The sequence below is a fragment of the Trichoderma ghanense genome (assembly GCF_004382785.1).
Source record: "Trichoderma ghanense strain CCMA-1212 chromosome Unknown scaffold_16, whole genome shotgun sequence".
Taxonomy (NCBI): domain Eukaryota; kingdom Fungi; phylum Ascomycota; class Sordariomycetes; order Hypocreales; family Hypocreaceae; genus Trichoderma; species Trichoderma ghanense.
This window is the reverse complement of record NW_027395679.1, coordinates 123,103-142,197: the sequence shown is the minus strand read 5'-3', so window position 1 is coordinate 142,197 and position 19,095 is coordinate 123,103. Positions and strand designations below refer to the sequence as shown.

The following is a 19,095-nucleotide window of genomic DNA, read 5'->3' as shown; positions in this document are numbered from 1 at the left end:
AGGAGAAGTATGCATCGGATATCGTGCATCTTACGAGATAGTTTGAGAAAGTCCATCGCCAACTTAATAAGAGAACAAGGTGAACAATAATGCAACAATAAAAATTCTATTTCTTCCGTTTTACTTTTTCCTTGTTTTTAATTCTCCCTGTCAGCATATGTTAACTACAGAATTCCACAGCAATTGCGGTCAATGCCTCTGCGACCTGCTTTATCGACTCAACATCTGCATATTCCAACTTTCCGTGCAGCCCTTCGCCCTTGGGCCCCCAGAGCAACGCAGGGATACCGGCGTCTTCTAGTAGTGCGCAGTCAGTCCAGTAGGGGGCACCCAAGACAGCTGGCTCCCTCCCAAGGGTGTTACCCACATGCTTCTGGACGAGTTTTGTGAAGGGATGGGAAAGGTCAGCCTTGAAGAGAGGCCGGTGGAAAGTGGTGCGGAGGCTGTATTTGAAGTCAGGGACTGTTTTGGTCAAGCCGTCGAGAATTTCCTCCAGCTCTTTCCTTACAGTTTCTGGTGTCTCGCCGTTCACGGTTCGCCGCTCGAGCTGGATCTGAACAAGGGAAGGGTAGGACGAGACTTCCTCGCCGCCCTTGATGAGCGACGCGTGAATACTGCCTGGGCCAAGAACTGCATCGCCGCTTTGCGCTGTCAAACGGCTTCCGTGTTTATCCAATTCGACTAGAAAGTAGCCTGCTTTGCTGATGGCATCAACACCGAGGTCGTATCTCGAGCCGTGTGCTGCCAGGCCATGAATATCGACCTCGAACCATACGAAGCCCTTGTGCGCGTACAAAATGTCCAGATTTGTGGGCTCACTGACAATCGCGCCGTCAGCTGTCCAGCCTGCCTCCAATACCTGCTGCGTGCCGATGCTCTCAAACTCCTCGTCTGCCACGCCCGTGAAGATGACATCTCCCCTTAGGGCGTGCTGCTTCGCGCTGGCTAGAGCAGTCATGGCAGCTGCCACGCCGCATTTCATGTCAGCGGCTCCACGGCCATAAAGCTTTCCGTTGCGGATGTTGCCGCTGAGGGGATCGCCTTCGTACCCCATAAGGGTCACGGTGTCGATGTGGCCGTTGAGCATGAGACTTTTGCCGCCGCCCGTTCCGCGAACAATGCCTACCACAGACGGCCGTCCGGGTGTTGGCTCGACCCAATGAGTCTCAATATCACGATGCTCCATCCATGCAGTGATATAGCGGGCAATAGCGGCCTCTGCAGGACCGGGAATGGACCCGAGAAACGGATTGGCCGAGTTGATCCTCACGAGAGTTTGCGTTAACTCGACGGAATTATCGCTCGCCACGCTGTGAGGCACATCGTAATCTCTCTCACCCTCCGTGCAAAAGACAACCACAACTGAGTCTTTGTTGAGGCCCAGCCTCTCTTTATCTGATGGCCTCAATCTCCTGAGCGCAGCGACGGGTGCGGCTCCACAGGGCCCTGCGGATACACCTTGAGACTTTAAATATTCGCAAGCTTCGTGCGCCTCATAATCAGATATCGTGAGGCTGGCATCAACTCCGTGTCGTAGGACGGCCCAAGAGATCGATGAGGGTGTCCCGCAATCCAGCCCTGCCATGATGCTGGGTGTTTTTTCCGACGTGGTGGAGGACTCGCCGCTGCTGAGGCTTTTCCAGAGACTAGCAGACGTATCAGGTTCGACGGTCAAGACTGCGGTTTGCTTTCCGGGCTTCTTGAAGTGTGTTACGACGGCTTGCGCAAAAGACCCGACGCCCACGGGCACCACGACGAGGTCAGCGGCAGTACACCCAAGCTGGCCGTCGATTTCCAGCATCATGGTGAGGTAGCCATCGACGATCCACTGACGGACATTAGCATTACGCGTCTTGAGAGGATTTTACATGATGTGATGCATGTACCTGTGGAATCTGAACATAGTCGCCAGAAGCATAGTCTTGAATAACAAGAGCGGTATCGTCTCTGGCAGCAGCCACTCGGGCATCGACGACGGCAGCGTCGTAGAAGCCGTCCGAGATGACGACGCGAGCACCCTCTGACTTTATCAGATCAATGGTGACTTGGTGCATGGAAACAGGGACGTAGATTTGGGCAGGGACGCCCAAGATGGAGGCCATGCGAGCAACGGCCCGGCCATGATTGCCGTCAGTGGCCGCGTAGAGGGTGATCTTTGAAGATGCCAATTTCTGCTTGACGGAGCTCAAACAAGAGTCTATAGGAAGATCAAGTCTCTGGGCAATGGCCCTGAATGTGCCCCATGAGGCGCCGAGGATCTTGAAGGAAGGGAGCCCGAGTCGACTTGTCTCATCCTTGAGGTGGATGGATTGCACGCCGAGCTCCTTGGCCAGGTCCGCGAGAGGGATCAATTGGGTGGGAGAATAAGCCGGCAACTCTGAATGGAAGCGGTATGCCAGTTGAGGGTCATCCGGTGAGGGCGCCGTCCATGATTTGGCCAGGGGATTGAAGTAGACGGGACGACGGCTCATTATGTGAGGTGAAGGGTCTGAGAAACGGGACGAGGTGAAGGTTACGGGTACAAGACCACGAACGGGGAGAAGTGCTGGCATGAAAGCGTCTGGTGTGCATGTAGGGGGGAGTGGACAGCGTGAGGGAACTGAATTGCCTTTTTATCTGGCACCTGTAAAAAATGGAGTGAGTAGCGGTTTGGAGTGCATTTGACTCGATTCCATTCACCTCTCCATATCCTCAATGGCCGGAATCAACTCGGACTATCCTCAGCTTGCCACTGGTCGTCGGTTTTCGTCAGATGCTAGTGACGACAGGTCTGCAAGAAGAGGCCCAAGATGGTAAGGGGTGCTTAGCATGCGAGCAGAACTTTATCTGATGCGATGGTTTCTTCTGCTGCTTTGACTTCCATGTTCTGACGGGGATTTTTTTTTTTCGCTATCTCTACCCCTAGAAATGAAGAAACTTTTTTCGTTTCCGGCTTTGTAATTGGGTCATCCAAGCACATATCGTCGTGATGCCATCGTCGTCTGGTCCTGCCACTCCACATGTGCAGAAGGCGCTGTAACTCGCGCTGTAGCTCGTGCTGTTTAAGCCCTGAAAGGGCCAGAAACTCCGTCCGGTGGCGTGTACCTGATGCTAGCCGCACACGTACTTACCAGAGACAAATTCCAATGTCACCAGAGGGCGCTGTTGGTGTGATTTGCTGCGGATGAACAAGCTGAAAGCCCCTCTTCATGTACTAGAAGGCGCGTCACCTCTCCATAAGACCAGAAACAGCACTTTGTATCCATAAGGAGTGATGGATACAGCCTTCGATGCCGTCCATCAATCACATCACAATGGTCTGAAGCTGCGATGGATTCTCACCAACATTGAATGTCGCTAATCAATCAATACAAGCAGCTGAGGTGCCGGGTCCTTCCAGGTGCAGCCGTCCACTGTAACTCTCAGCCTCAGGCCCTGAAGAGTGTAGACGGAGGGCGCAGTCACCACCTGCAGCAGTACACGATACGCACGTGCCGCGGCCCACTTATGTTATCCGGGAGATACCGCACCCCCCAGAAATCGACGCCCTCCTGCTACGAGGAAAGCAGATGGGTCATGTCAACTCTTAGCATCTTCATCCCCCAAGCGTGCGCCTTCTCCGCTCTCCGCCAACCGCAATTCAGTGCTCGGACAACTTGGGATTTAACAGAGACAAGGGCAAGACGAATCCCGACCGGAGATCGTGACGGGAGACCCGCTGCAGAGACCCGAGCCCGAAGCTGGACGCCGTGGTTGGTCGATCCAGGCGGTTGATGCTTCGGCAGCCGGCCTATCTGTGTCACTGAAGCGCTGCCGGAGAGGCGATCACAGGCAGACTAACGAGCGCATTGGAGCCACTAGCCGGTGCAAAAAGCCCTGCAGCACGAGACAATTGCTGTTCGAGGAGCTGCCAATTGTCTGGAGATACACAGATCCGGCCAGACGTCGACGCCCAGCTGAGACAGGCGGCGGTCTGCTCGCATCAGCAACGAGGCGGTCGTTGGACGGTGAGCGCTTACGCCAGCCCCTCTGTGCTCTGGTCCCTGGATCTCGAGCGGCTCTGATCCGCGGCCATGGATGACGGGCTGTTCCTGGTGGACGATGTCGGCAGGCTGATGGACGGCGGCCAGCACCGCCTCATGCAGGCTCACCGGCCTCAGGCCCAGTCTCACTCTCATCCTCACCTCCAGTCTCACTCTCTCACACACTCTCACCCTCCCTCCATCGGCCGGTCATCGGACCCGCCGGTTTCCAGTCTTCCGTTCGAGCAGCAGCAACAGCAGCAGCAGCAGCCCTCCGACCAAGACCCTCGTCAACTGCAGACCTCCGTGCCCATGGACCAGTTTGGCCCCTCCTTCTTCTCTCTCTCGGACCCTTATGCCGGCAGTCCATATGCCAGTCCGGCTGGTGGGGACTCCGTGTTCTCCGAGTTTCAGTATGAGCTCGGACCCGAGATGCTCAGTGGCCCCGGCTCTTCCTTTGAAGGCGCCTCCCCGCTGCCGCTTGGTCCGGGCCCAGCGAGTCATGCCGAGCATCTCTGGGGAACGCAATCTCAGCAACATCAAGGACAGCAGCAGCACGAGATTGCCAGGAACCTCAACGTCATCGATGAGTTCTTCATCAAGAATGGTGCTCATCGGCCTCCAGTGCCCTGCAACTACTGCCGACGGCTGCGACTCCAGTGCCTCATCCTCCAAACCACGGAGGCTAACCCGAATCCCGTCAGCTCTTGCTCGAGCTGTGTAGCTCTCTATCGCGATTGCAGTCTTGCTGAGCGTGGCAAGAGAGAAGCTTCCGCTTACGAGACTCTTCTCCCGGTCATTGGCCATTTGCACGGTGTTCGTGAGGAGGTTGATGGCTCTACCACCCTCGAGGGGGGTGCAAAATGGCGCATTGAGCAAGAGGCTGCTCCAGCCCCAACCCGATCATCATCAATAGCCTCGTACAAGCGGAACAGCACTCGCTCTGTAAAGAAGACGAGGGTCCTGAGGAATTGGTTCGCCACTCATCAGGATCACCCGTATCCGTCTGAAGACGAAAAGTGCCTGCTATCCGAGCAGAGTGGCCTGACCAAGACGCAGGTGATCAACTGGTTTGCCAATGCCCGACGCCGCCATCGCCTGACCGCCCAGTCTCACTTCAACAACAGCAGCAAGGTGTTCCTGCAAGGGTCTCCGATGCCCCAGACGTTTCTTGCCGGCATGTCGCCGATGGAGCGATGGCGGCACTCGCCCCCGAATGAGGAACCAGTCTCGGCGTCGGCCATTGAGAACGCCATATCCAACCAGGTGCATGCAGGAGGCAGAGATGGTTATGTTCACTCCTTCGACGGCAGCTACGCCACCGATGGTGCCCCCTCTTCGGCCAGCAGCGAGTCGGCCATCTTCAACCAGCACCCGTCAGCTTTCTACGAGGCATCGTCTAACTCCGGGTCGTCTGCCTTTTCTATGTATCAGTCCGACGATGCAGGCATCTTCTCCCTATCGGCACGCAGCTCCATTCACGGCAGCGATGGCGATCTGATAGCTGGCCCGTCTCACGCAAGGGCTGCTGCAGGAGCGGTAGCGGATCGTGGAAAGGCTCACATGTTTCAGTGCACCTTTTGCCGCCAGAGCTTCAAGAAGAAATACGACTGGGTGCGCCACGAGCGGTCCATCCATCTGCCTGGCCTCGATTCGTGGGTGTGCAAGGTCCCTCTTCCAGACGACCAGTCACATGTTGTGTGGCGAGTGAACCATAATGAGCCAGAGTGCGTCTTCTGTGGGCAGACATCTCCCACAGATGACCACATGCAGTCCCACGAGTTTCAGTCTTGCGCAGAGCGGCCTGTGTCGGAGCGGACATTTACTCGAAAGGACCACTTATGGCAACACCTGCACAAGTTCCACCGCTGCCGCAAGTGGGGTGGATGGAAGCCGAACCTTCATCTCTTGGAGCACCGTCAGGATGCTTATGAGAGCGTGTGCGGCTTCTGTCAGCTCCAGATGCACAGCTGGGAGGAGAGGGTTCAGCACATAGCGTCTCACTTTCGACGCGGCGCAACCATGAGTGAGTGGGCTGGCTACGATATCAGCGAAGGCAGAGAGGCCAGCCTTCCAAGGTCGTGATCATGTGTTTGTTTCCACGCAGACGCTTTTCATTCTCTTTACTTGTCTACTTGCAGCATGATAGATTTCTGGCTTATAGGAAGGACTTGGATGATATACCCACTCGCTATTACCCGTCAATAAACATAGATGAAATCCTCATTCTGCAAGTCCGTAACGTCCTCAAACGCCTTGTCGCCGACATTCTCGTCCCCCCTATTCAGCACCTCTTCATCATATTGGCTATCGCCCTTCTTCCTGTCCATCATGCTCAAGTCCCGTATCACCTCCGCCTTGCCGAGCGCCCGCCGTCTCGCCGCCTGCCTCTTGTTGAGCACCTTGATCCAGAGCATGCCCGCCACGATCAAGATGGCGAGGACCACGAAAAGCGCGAGGTTCGAGCGCAGGCCGCGGTCATAGCGAGGCTTTTCGCTGGGCTTGAAGAGCTGCGGGCCGATGATGTTGCCGACGCTTGCTCCGACGAAGAGCATTCCGGTAGTAACCTTGCGTTTAGTATCGCCAGCGGTATTCTGGCCTGACCAGGAGTATATCAGGGGAGAAATTCCGGGATAGACGGAGATGATGTAGTAGCCGACGAGGAGGACGGCTCGGTCGGAGGGAGAGCGGCCGGTGACAAGAAGGATGACGCAGCCGGCGATGGGAGGTAGGCAGAGGAAGAGGAGGACGGCGGATTTCATGTGTATCTTGTCGGACACCCAGGCGCCGCCGAGTGTTGCAATCATCTGGACAGCGCCGAAGGGGATGTAGAAGAGGATCGTGTTGAAGGAGTCGAAGCCGAAAGATTGGATGATCAAGGGGCCGAATGTGGATATGCCACCACTCGGGATCCTATTCCAATAACGATCGCCGTCAGCATGACATTGGAAGGGCAGAAACAATCGGAGCTTACGAGATGGTGAGCATGAGACAGAACCAGAGCCACGTCTTGGGGTCAATCATTGCCTCGCGGACATGCTCCCATTTCCAGACGCCGGAGCCGATGCCCATTTGGTTCATGCGCAGACGTTCGATGGCAATGACCTTTTCGTCTTCTTTCAAAAACCTTGCTTCCATTGGGGAGTCGGGCATGAAGAGACTGCGTTATTGTTAGAGAAGAGTTCCGAAAGGCGGGAAAGAGGACGATTCAACGTACTACATGACAAGGGAGAAGGCCACTGTAATACAGCCACAGAAGAGGAAGATGATTTGGTAGGGTCGGAGGGTGGATTTGACGTGGCCCAAGCCGTATGTGAGAAGACTCCCAAGCTGCAATGGTGGATTCTGTGAGCAGTGGTTACGCTTCAGTGATATGGGGGTCCCCTGACCATGTTGACGACTCCAAGCATCGCATACCACGAGGCATTGCGAGTTGTCTGCTCCTTTCTGCGATACCACATCTGCACAACTGCAATAAACGTTGGGGCTTTTCAATAGGCTTAGCCTTGATCATCCTCGTCAGTCGTCATGACATCAGAGCAACTCACCAACAGAAGCCTCAAACGCTCCAAGCAACAACCTCGCAGCCATCAGTCCGCCAAAGCCCTTCGCCGCCGTCATCCCACACAACACCGCCCCCCAGCAAAACACCATTGTCGTGCAGAACTTTCCCACCGGCAGCTTCACCAGGGCATACGCCACCAGCGGCTGAAACACCAGCTGCGCGACATACACCACCGATCCAAGCCATGAGAACTGTTCGCCCTCTAGATGGGTGTCGTCGATGAGGCCGAAGACGGAGGCGTAGGAGAGGGTCGTCTTGTCGAGGGACTGGAGGCAGTAGACGAAGAGGATGATGGGGAGGAGGTGGATGTCGATTTTGCGGAGGACGCGGGCGTTGTCGCCGGGGGTGACGACGACGGGGGACTGGGTGGCTTGTTTGAGGAACTGGGCTGCTTTGTCTCTGCCTTTGAGAGGGACGGGAGTGATTTCGCTGGACGTGGTTTTGGGGTTGTCTTGGATTGCCGGGGCCTCGAGATGAATGATATCAGGGTGCTCTTTTGGAGTAGCCATGTTGAATCCGGCGGCTCTCACTGACAAAGGGCGAGTAACAAGTATCAGATGAGACTATAGTGTTGCTGAAACCGCCCTGCCCTGATGGCCACGCTGGTAGGCAATTCAATACGATATTTATACGGTAACATCTCACCTACTTCCTCTCCCTATCTATCCCTCGACTAAGTCTAATAAGCCCATGCAAGCGCCAAAACCCCATGGGGCAAGACGAGTTCGGTTGCAAGCAATACAGAGCAGAATGCGGGGAAGCGTTCGCGATGTGTGATAGGCTAAGCGGACATGGTGATTCTTCTCCGTCGGGATTCACTCATCTTTGTCCGGTTCTAGTTTGCCCCTCCGCGGAGATTTTGAAATTTGCCCGCTTGCTGTAGGAATTTGGGATAGGACGACTGTGATTCAAAGAACATTCGGATAACTCGTGTAAGCATTGTGCCGTAGAGGAGGAGACTTTTTTGAAGCCCAGTTGGAGTCTGAAGAGCCCGAAGTCGGGCTTGATCCACTCGTGTTAACCCGCCCAAGCGAGGGACGACCAGTCTCATGGCCTCAAGCATACACGTGTAGATACAGAGCATATAAATCGACGACACCCTCCATCTTGTTCTCTCAAAGACTAATACCACACTTGTCTCTTATTCCTCGAGAAGAGCTCTGTTTCTGCAAAGTCACTGAAGCTACAAACGACCTCGTAAAGATGCCTCAGCAAGAGCGTGTCCCTTCTTCCTGGGTGGAGGCTTCATCCTTAGGGAAGCTGTTTCAGCTCGACTCGGCAGACCCTCAGCTCCCTTTTCAGTTCACATTCGATGCTCTACGCCCCAACGTGTTTCGGACAACTTTTACATCCAAATCTCACCCTCTGCCTCCGCATCCCAGCGTCCCCCTTCTAGAGAAACAGGTAGAGGCAGCTACTATAAACGTTTCGTCTACCAATACAACAAAGAAAATCGAAATCGGCCCAGTCACTGCTACAGTTGACTGGACCGAGTCTTCGCCTCTTCTCTCAGTCTCTCTCGATGGCAGCCAAAATGGACCTCTCCATGAGGACCTGCCACATCGCTCATATGTCGTCGACGGCGAGGGCATCGCTCATTACTCGCGGTACGACAAAGATACCCTGTATGTCGGCCTGGGTGAAAAAGCAGCGCCGATGAACCTCGCCGGGAGAAGATTCGAGCTTTCCGCAACGGACGGCTTCGGATACGACATTTATCGCAGTGATCCTCTATACAAACACATTCCGCTTCTAATCAATGCGACGCCGAATGGCTGCCTAGCGACCTTTTCGACTTCTCACTCCAGGGGTACCTATTCCATCGGCGCTGAGATGGACGGCATGTGGGGTCGTTACAAGGTGTATCGGCAGGATTACGGAGGACTGGAAGAGTACATCATCGTGGGCAAGACTCTCAGGGACATCGTGAAGACGTATGCAGATCTTGCAGGCTACCCTCTTCTGGTCCCGAGATGGGCATTCGGATACCTCTCAGGAGGAATGAAGTACTCCATGCTCGACGACCCTCCAGCCTCAGAGGCGCTGCTCGAGCTTGCACGCAAGATGAAGGAGCATGATATCCCCTGCTCGGCATACCAGATGTCGTCTGGCTACACTGTGGCTGAGAAGCCACCCAAGACACGCAACGTCTTCACGTGGAATCGCCACCGGTTTTCGGATCCAGAGGGCTTCATCAAGGAGTATCACAAGCTCGGCATGAGGCTGATTGCCAACGTGAAGCCGTACCTCATTGGCACTCATCCAGAGTACGAGAAGCTGAAAGCCGCAAATGCGCTGTTCATCGATCCGCACACGAAGCAGACAGCGGTTGCACGACTATGGAGTGCTGGTGGGGGTGAGAGCGCCGAGGGCGGGCATATCGACTTTACTTCTGCCGCTGGGTTTCAGTGGTGGTACGACGGAGTCAAGAAGCTTCGAGAGCAGGGCATTGACTGCATCTGGAACGACAACAACGAATACACAGTCCCGGATGACGGCTGGATCTGCGCCCTGGACCAGCCTTCTCTCAATATAAGAGACGACGTCAAGGACAGGCCTCAGATCGGCCTCTGGGGCCGGAGCCTTCATACTGAGCTCCATGGCAAGGCATCCCACGATGCCCTCGTCGACGTTGCTCCTGACGAACGCCCGTTTGTCCTCACCCGCAGCGCAACAGCCGGCACAATGAGGTACGCCTGCAGCTCCTGGAGCGGCGACAACACCACCAGCTGGGCCAGCATGACGGGTGCCAACGCTCTTGCGCTCAACGCGGGCATGTCGTTGCTGCAGTGCTATGGACATGATATCGGGGGGTTCGAGGGCCCCCAGCCATCACCCGAGCTGCTCCTTCGTTGGGTACAGCTGGGCACCTATTCGCAACGCTTCGCAATCAACTGCTTCAAGACAATCAACGAGAACAACATCGGAGACGTCATTGAGCCATGGATGTACCCTGAGATCACGCACTTGGTTCGCAAAGCAATCAAGCGTAGGTACGCCATGATCCCTTACATCTACTCGCTGATGCTGGAGAGCCACCAAACTGCTCTCCCGCCACAGCGCTGGACCGGCTGGGGATATGAGCAAGACCCAGAAGTCTGGACAGCGCCAATTACCGATGGCGAGACGCAATATTGGCTCGGCGATGCCCTTCTGATTGGTGGCGTCTATGAGCCCGGCGCTACCCAAGCACGCGTCTATCTCCCCAAGAGTTCTGATGAGGACGAGGGCTATATCAACCTGAAAGCTCCCTACCAGTACTTGGAAGCGGGACAATGGGCGACCATTGACGCCGAGTGGCATGGAGCGGGCATTCCCGTGCTGGCAAAGGTGGGAACGGCCATCCCAGTTGGAAGAGACGTGCAAGTCTTGTCTCCGGGAGAGAAGGAGAATGTGGCGAATCTTCCCCTGGACGACTACCGCGCGGTCGAAATCTTTCCTCCTCGACAAGGTTCTCACTCTCCGAAGAGCTATGAAACTGTGTGGTATGAAGATGATGGCGTTTCGGCTGTCGCAAGGAATAGGATCTCCAAGTACAGCATCGTGTACTCGGTCGAAGGGGCTGAGATCAGCGTAAAGTTTTCAAGGGACGAGACGTCGGGGTATGTGGCGCCTTGGAAAACGTTGGTCGTTGTGCTTCCTCCCGGTGATGCGCGTAAGGTTGTTTCGGCCCAAGATGGCGTGCAGATTGGTGTACTGGGTGCGGATGAGGAGGGACGGAAGAGGTTTGAGCTTAACTGCTAAGGTAGAAGACTAGGCGACGGACGGCTCTCTGCAACGGAAAAACCTACCTCATACGCCAATTCTCGATCCAGACCGTATGCCTCGCCTGTCCCAGTACTTCGTATCAGTTGGCTGATACCTTTCTCACCAAATCGTGACTGCTCATAATATCGGATTCGATGGCTTGCGCTGGTAGGGTCTGGAATAAACGCAGTGCTGTCACGGGTCTTTATAGGTTAAGGTCAAGGCAAGACAATCCACATCTTCTTCTGCCTCGTACACCAAGCTCAGCTGTAAAAATTGCGAGTTTCCAGGGTGTACATGATGGAGCTGAATGATTCGATCCAACACTGCTGCTGCTGCTGCTTCGTGATGCATGCTGTATTCGGATAGTCGATGTTTGACATAATGCGGAGAATCCGGCCAACTGTCGACTCCGTAATAGTAACTTCGGGGAGCCTCCCCACGAAGCAGAGATTTCTCTTTCTCTCATCGCACGAGTCAGCGCTATGGTGTGTTTTCCGCTGACCCCTTACCATGATCCGTGCTCCAGGTAAAATATATGTAATGATTTGAACATCACCAGTGCCTAGAGCCCGGAGCAGCCCCCGACAGTTACCGACGCAATACCCCAAACAACGCGCCCACGCATCTGGTGATACTTCACCCAATTCAGTGGAGACCCCAAGCCCTCACATTAGCCTAAATGGAGAAAGATGCGGAGAGCACAAAACTTCGCTCGAGAAACGTGGGACAAACGGCTCCATTGCACGGCATTCCATCGGCGAAATGGCCGCCATGACGCCAGTGCCGGCCTGCCGGCCAAGCTAGGAATCACAGCCGCGGTTATGGTTTGCTGTGTCCCGGCCAGGGATTTTGCGTCTAGAAAGGCGATGCGTGGGGAAATGGCGAGTTTGGCCCAACGAGCGAGGACTTGCGAGACCAGGGGTATTAAGTTGGGGTGGTTCGCGGGTATGCTCCGAGGTGCTCGCTCTTTGCTGAACCGACAGCAGGCGAAGCATCATGACACGGGCTGTTTACCAGCTATTGTGAAGAAGTAGGGTCAATGTTGTGTTAGCGTGCTTGTAAGATAGTTCACGTAGAGGAACCATGGAGGAAGATGGACGGAGAAATAGCAGATAGGCAGCAAGATAGGAGTTCAGCCCGCACTATTAACTTTGTAAAGCTGATTTGAATACAAGCAGTCTCTCCAAGCCGGTGTGACGATGCTAGCAACTACTGCGTTAGTCTCCAACTGTTTCCTCTCTCCGGTTTTTCTCATCCCCCACTCCCACACGCCTCGTCAAGCCAACCAGGGGATCAGCAGTCTAGAAGGTGAAGAACAAGAGAAGAGGGACTCCACATCAGCGGCGGCTCTTGTATGTAGCCAAGCAAAGATGGCTTGCACCAGCAGGAGAAAAAGCCGCCAAAGCTGGGTGGCGTTCTACTCCCGTCCGCCCAAGGAGAATTTTTCTCCGTTGGCCACTCAAGCTACTTCACTAAATTCAACTGCCGTTCATGCTCGATAGCTACGACAGGATCAAATGATGTTTGCGTCCAACATTTCGCACTATTTGTGTGAAGAAAATATAAGGTCAAAGCTGAAGAAAAAAAAACTTTTCGCTAGCCAAGCTTGACCTCGACTCAGGAGCCTCGAACTGACTCCACCACCACCATGCGTGTCCCATACTCACTCCCCAGAGAGCAAAGCAAAGCAGGGGTTGTTGTTGGTCGTTCCGCTTCCGGCTGGGCCACTCCAGGTCTAGGCTGCTCAGAAACGGATCTTCCTTCTCCACGTCCCCATATCCCCATCCCTCGTCCCCCCCCCCAACCTCCATCCCTTCTGTTCGCCTCCAGTTTCTGTGACCACCGGGGAAAGTTGGGGGAACAGTGGATGGGCAAGATGGGGTAAAGCTGAAGAAAGGATCGGCGCACACCCATTCAGCGGTGCGAGTTCAGACTAGCTAGACCATGATACCAGCGCTGCTGCTCTCTTAGCATCATTATGCCCCTTGCTCGCCACGACCATGTGACGCTTAATGGCCGTCCGGTTTTTTTTTCAGTGCTACTCAGGGTTCGTGCCCATCTGTTGTTATATATTGGAAGCCCTGCCCGCTGTGCTACCGTCCTACTCTGGTGCTGCTTGTCCGTCCCGCCATCGTCACTCGGAGGTGTCCATAGTCAATCTCCAGTCATTGTTCTTCTTCTCTCTATATTTTTCATCCCTCCTTTTTCACAATGACTGACGACATCGCCCGGGCCAATGACCCGGCCCTCGAGGCCGAGAAGCACAACATCGAGAACCTCGAGCATGTCATCTCCAGCGACGTGGTCAAGTCTCATCCCGCCGCGGCCATGGATCCTGCGCGACGAGCCGAGGTCGAGAAGAGCCTCAAGCGGAAACTCGATCTGCGCTGCTCGCTCTTCATCCTCATCTACATCATGAACTACCTGGACCGCAACAACATTGGTGCTGCCCGTCTCAAGGGCCTGCAGGCAGACCTCAATCTCGACGACACCCAGTATGCGACGTGTCTCAGCATCCTGTATGTTGGATACATTCTCATGCAGGTTCCGTCCAACATGTTCATCAACCGCATCACCCGCCCCTCCCTCTACATTTCCTGCGCCATGATCGTCTGGGGTCTCATCTCGACCCTGTCCGGCATTGCCAAGGACTTCAAGGGCCTGGTTGTGATCCGCTTCTTCCTGGGCTTCGTCGAGGCTGCCTTTCTGCCCGGAGCCCTGCTCATCCTGTCCAAATGGTACACGCGCCGCGAACTGACCACCCGCAATGCCCTTCTCTTCTGCGGCAACCTCATCTCCAACGCCTTCTCCTCGTTGGTCGCGGCTGGCGTTCTGTCAAACATGCAAGGTGTCCTGGGCCACGCCGCGTGGCGATGGCTGTTCTTCATTGAGGGCGCTGCCACCATGGCCGTTGCCCTGTCGGCTGCCTTTATCCTGCCCGATCTGCCCACCAATGCGCGCGGCTTCACCGAGGAGGAGAAGCAGGTTGCTCAGCTGCGTATGCTGGAGGATGTCGGCGAGGCTGATTCGGATTCCACCGAGCAGGGTGTCTTTGACGGCCTCATCATGTGCGGCAAGGACGTCAAGGTGTACCTGATGATGTTTACGCTGACGGCGTACGTCGTTGGTCTTTCGTTCAATGCTTTCTTCGTAAGTCTTACTATTACCTTCAACTGTCTGAACTGTGTAAATGGAACTAACACTCTGCCTAATAGCCTACTTTGACTGGAACCCTTGGTTTTGCCTACGTCCCCACACTCCTGATGAGCTCTCCCCCTTGGGTCTTTGCCTGTCTCGTCTCCCTCGTCGTATCATGGAACGCCGATCGAACGCAAGAAAAGGTGAGCCGTCAAAGTCCTCTTATACAACATTTTCACCATAAGACTAACTCGGCCATTCCCAGTTCTGGCATATTACCGTCCCCATCATCATGGGAATCATCGGTTTCGTCATCTCCATGTCCACCCTCAACGTCGCCGCCCGCTACGTCGCCCTCTTCCTGCAAGCCAGTTCCTACGCCGGCTTCATCGTCTTCTACAGCTGGATCAGCTCCTCCTTCCCCCGCCCCCCTGCCAAGCGTGCCGTTGCCATTGCCATGGTCAACGCCTTCAGTCAGCTCGGAAACGTCGCTGGTTCGTACGTCTGGGATCTGTCTGAGAACGGCTACCGCAAGAGCTACGGCATTGTCCTGGCCATGTTTGGAGTTACCATTGTCGGCAACTTTTTGTTCAAGATGATCCTGAGCAACCTCAACAAGAAGCTCGAGGCGGGCGAGATGGCCTGGGAGGCCAAGCCAGATGTCCTGGAGAAGACTGCGCATGCTGAGATGGAGGACATCGACGAGGCTCTGCGGATGAGGAAGGGATTCCGATACCTTGTATAAGGTTTTGTACGATGCTTATGAGACCCAGAATTGTAAGAAAAGAGCGAAGCAGGTTGGTGCGAGTTGTAATTCAGCAAAGGCTTCCTTAGGAGGAGATTATACCACTTTATGATTTTGGAACGAAAAGGAATGAAAGAAACATTACTTCGTGATTAAATACTCCTAACTCTATGGGAAGTCCTTATTGAGAACCCATGGTCACACTACAACTTGACAGTGGTGGCCTTTATATTCTTGCCGCTGACCTGAATCTTGTCACCGCTTCCATCCCATCCACCAACCTCAAGCTGAAGCTTCTCATGCGGCCACAAAGTGACATAGTTGTCAGACCAAGAGACGGGATTTACATCGTCACCGTTGCTGTCTACCAGTGTTAGGCGGATAAAGACAGCCGGCACCGACGACTTGTTCTCAAGCGTGACTGTGCGAGTCTGCGATCCCGGAATTCCTGGCAGATGCTTGCCGCCACCAGTCGTCACAGAGACCTGGGCAGTAGCGAGCGTGTTGAGAGGAGTGTAGTCGACAAAATCGGTCACTGGGGTGTAGTACCAAGTCGACTCGTCCCATTTGAGCTCGTCAATCGTCTTGGTGACCCAGTAGATGTTGCGGCTAAGCACACTGCCCTTGTCATCAGAGAGGACGAGACGCAAAAAGGCAACCTTGGACAGCTTGTTGATGTCACTCGAGATGTCCATGGCCTTGAAGCCCGAGTTGGCCTTGGTGCTGACCTGGACCGACTTCTTAGCGATCTGCCTTCCATTCGTGTCGATGAGCTCAACGTCGATCTTTCGCGAGCCTGACTGATAGAGCGAGTGGTTGATGACCCAAATCTCCTTCTTCTGGTAGTTGTACGCGACGTGCTCAATGCGCGAGCCGACCTTGGTGCCGAAGTAGGAGCCGGCAGGGTGAAGATAGTAGTCAAACTGGTTCCAGTGGAGACTCGGCCAGGCGTTGTTGAGCATCCAGTAGATGATACCGGTTGCAGGGCGGTTGGCCGTCCATAGAGCGCCAAAGCCCTCGTACTGAGCTCGTGTCGCTTCGTAGTCCATCATCTGGGCTTTCATCAGGTAGTCGTCCAAGGAGGTCGGAGCACCGTAGCGCTTCCAGAGGCCTTGATTGTAGATCTTGCGGTTGTAGAACGACGAAGCGTTGGTGGACATGTGGAAGAGATTCTTGTTAGGGTTCTTCCACAGATCATCTAGGTCGCTCTGGTTGAGAAACCTCTTGAGAGAGCTCAGCTCGGGTGTACCAACACCAGCTCCCAGCTCAGAGCCAAAGCCAAAGGCGGCTCCCAGGCGGTCTTCGGAAGGCTCGACGTCGTACCAGTAGTTGGGCGGCACCCAGTCATAGGGGCCATCCATCTTCATGCCTCCGGGGCCAAGGAGGGCGGGGAAGCCGCGCTTGGAGGCAGAGGCAATGATGGGTGTCTGCCAGCCGGCATTCTTCAGGGCATTGGCATAGAGGACAACGGCCTCGTCGTTGGGCCAGAAATCGCTTCCAACAAGGAAGGTCAGCACACTGGGATGCGGCTGCATCATTGCGGCCTCGTGGATCATGCTATAATTGGCGGTCTCATAGTCGTTCGCATCCCACACGGGTGGAGGAAAGATGGCGAGCTCGTCGTTATAAGCCCAAGCCTCCCACTTGTCGCAACACTCCCAGCCGGGCATAACCATCAGGCCGTACTCGTCGCAGATCTCATATAGCTCGGGGTGTTCCATCTTGCCCTCGAGACGGATCGTGTTCTGGTGCATGTCAAGCATATATTCGACGATGCGAGTGAACCGCTCACTGTCCCATCGAAGGAACATGTCAGCTCCGTAGCCGCCGCCAACGACTTGAAACGGGTGGCCGTTGACGCTGTACTGGGTGTCGTTGAACTGGTTGACGGCAGAGGTGACTTTTCGAATCCCGAATTTGGTCTGAGCAGTATCTGAAACAGCCCCCTTCACAGAGAAAGTAACCTTGGCGTTATACAAAGGCTGGTCGCCCCATTGCTTGGGCCACCAGATGCTGGGCTTCTTGATCGTCTGTGTAAATTGAACCAGCTTCTTCTCTCCAGGGGCAAGCTCGATCGTCTGCTTGAGAGTTTCTTCGCTGCAAGAGTTACCGGTGATAACGGCAGCAGCGTTAAACTCGATGGCATAGCTCTCCAGGTTCTGGGCTTCGGCACGGACAGTTACCTTTGCAGGGCTCTTCTCGACAGGAACATCAATGTCAACAAGGACGCTGACTGGGCCCATGGAGACTGAGCCGGTCTCTTTGACAGTGATGTCGCGCCAGATTCCGGAGCCGTTATCACTTGGATATGGGTTCCAGTCAACGTATCCGAGGGCAAAGTCGTAGAGGTAGTCTGTCGGGTAGACTTGGACAAGCAGGGCATTGTCCTTGGCCGCCAGGCTGGTGATGTCGTAGGTGCGGCCGGCATAGGCACCAGACTGGTATTCTTTGTCGGCAATTTGCTTGCCGTTAAAAAATAGATCGGCTTTGGATGTGATGCCGTTGGTTTGCAGCAAGAAGTGCTTGCCTTTAGCGGGAGACAGCGCAAACTCGTGACGGTAGATCCAGGGGACAGAGAACTGGCCCCAGTTGACGTGATTGAGGTTGTCAGAGTACCAAAGCTCCTCGTCATTGTAGACTCCGGCGTTGATGAGACATCCCATGATCGTGCACCTTGAGGTGCCGGCATGGTACCATGACGAAGTGTCGACACCGGGTTTGGACAGCCCCTCAAGATCCCTGCTGACGTCGGAGGAGGACTTGAGGTCCCAGTCCGTAATAACAGCTCGATGGCCAGCCTTTGAAGTCAACGGAGAGCCATGGCCAGCCGCTGAGGCAATGCCACTACCCAGAAGAAGGGCGGCGATGGCGCTGGCAAGCATGTTGTTGGGTGGAGTTGCGAGCTTTCCGCCTGCTTCTGCCCTTGGACCGTCTACCCACGTGCTGCGCAGAGCCCAGGGTCTCTACCATCGCGACCCGGGCCCTCGGTCCTCTTTATAACGAGCGGTGATATCCCTTACTCTTTCCACATGGGGTCAATTGCATCCCATGACTAACTGGCTCGGTCAGTGGACGCCTCTTTCTAGGAAAGAATGGCTGGCTATTACGGAATTATTGTCTCGTACCTCGTAAAGTACGTAGCACGACTTCTCTCTCATTTCGCCTCGTCCTACATGGATCTTCAGTTCGCACCAGCTACAGAGATATCGGGCGTGATACAACGTTACCTTACTAACTTGGAAAAGTGCCTATACCAGGCCGCGGCTGCGACTTGAGCGGGTGGCACCCAGATTTGGACTTGGGAGATTCTGGCAGTTTGTTCTTATTCCTGGCCAAGCGGGGAAGCAGGTTGGCTAAGAGCAGGGGGCTCGTCGTCGACAGTGTCCGCCGCATTTTGGCTCCTGGACGGTAAGTATTCAGCTGCCACAAGGACAGGGCTGCCCTTGGCCATTGAAGTGTGTCTTTCATAATGCCGTATCCTCAAAAACATCACTGAAAGCTTCGTTTATATGTGAAGCCAGAGTGAGGCAACATAATGATCAGTTGCCCGACCAACAAGTTACGATGCCGTCTCCCTCGCCGATCCTGTTTGTTCACCACTCCGCAGTGGATCCCCGGAGTTGACTTAGTAGAAGCAAGTGCGGAGTAAGATATCGAAATGCCGGTCAATTTTCCACCACTTGATAAGCTTAGATTGGCAGAGTAAGTACTAATCGACAGACCGGGGATTGGGGTAGCATCATTTGAAGGTCCGGAGACGATACGAGAATGCAAAGGTCCGGGGTCAAGGTGAAGTAGCAGTAGGAACAGTAAGGCAAGTGGGTAGTTATTCTCTGGTGAAGGCACCTACACCAAGTGAGATAGAGGCCGTGAAAGAGGATTTCGACAGTTGCGGA

General features: G+C 54.7%; 6 protein-coding genes across 6 annotated transcripts; 3 read left to right on the top strand and 3 right to left on the bottom strand.

Moving 5' to 3' along the window:
• Positions 1 to 160: 160 nt before the first annotated feature.
• On the bottom strand, positions 161 to 2,471 carry CCMA1212_009313 (Diaminopropionate ammonia-lyase; the record flags this gene model as incomplete). The annotated part of the gene is made up of 2 exons (XM_073706400.1): positions 161 to 1,828; positions 1,887 to 2,471. The coding sequence occupies 2 exons, from the start codon at positions 2,469 to 2,471 to the stop codon at positions 161 to 163; spliced, it is 2,253 nt and encodes a 750-aa protein (XP_073555077.1).
• A 1,581-nt stretch (positions 2,472 to 4,052) lies between these two features.
• Positions 4,053 to 6,086, top strand: CCMA1212_009312 (uncharacterized protein; the record flags this gene model as incomplete). The annotated part of the gene is made up of 1 exon (XM_073706399.1): positions 4,053 to 6,086. One exon carries the CDS (start codon positions 4,053 to 4,055, stop codon positions 6,084 to 6,086), a length of 2,034 nt encoding a protein of 677 aa, XP_073555078.1.
• A 116-nt stretch (positions 6,087 to 6,202) lies between these two features.
• Positions 6,203 to 8,075, bottom strand: CCMA1212_009311 (uncharacterized protein; the record flags this gene model as incomplete). Its single annotated transcript, XM_073706398.1, has 5 exons — positions 6,203 to 6,914; positions 6,976 to 7,161; positions 7,219 to 7,346; positions 7,391 to 7,488; positions 7,550 to 8,075. 5 exons carry the CDS (start codon positions 8,073 to 8,075, stop codon positions 6,203 to 6,205), a joined length of 1,650 nt encoding a protein of 549 aa, XP_073555079.1.
• Positions 8,076 to 8,769: 694 nt separating this feature from the next.
• On the top strand, positions 8,770 to 11,310 carry CCMA1212_009310 (uncharacterized protein; the record flags this gene model as incomplete). The annotated part of the gene is made up of 1 exon (XM_073706397.1): positions 8,770 to 11,310. The coding sequence occupies one exon, from the start codon at positions 8,770 to 8,772 to the stop codon at positions 11,308 to 11,310; it is 2,541 nt and encodes an 846-aa protein (XP_073555080.1).
• Positions 11,311 to 13,481: 2,171 nt separating this feature from the next.
• On the top strand, positions 13,482 to 15,199 carry CCMA1212_009309 (uncharacterized protein; the record flags this gene model as incomplete). Its single annotated transcript, XM_073706396.1, has 3 exons — positions 13,482 to 14,466; positions 14,532 to 14,657; positions 14,720 to 15,199. Exons 1-3 carry the CDS (start codon positions 13,528 to 13,530, stop codon positions 15,197 to 15,199), a joined length of 1,545 nt encoding a protein of 514 aa, XP_073554977.1. The 5' UTR covers positions 13,482 to 13,527.
• A 203-nt stretch (positions 15,200 to 15,402) lies between these two features.
• CCMA1212_009308 (Exo-beta-D-glucosaminidase) lies at positions 15,403 to 18,081 on the bottom strand (the record flags this gene model as incomplete). The annotated part of the gene is made up of 1 exon (XM_073706395.1): positions 15,403 to 18,081. The coding sequence occupies one exon, from the start codon at positions 18,079 to 18,081 to the stop codon at positions 15,403 to 15,405; it is 2,679 nt and encodes an 892-aa protein (XP_073554976.1).
• Positions 18,082 to 19,095: the final 1,014 nt, after the last annotated feature.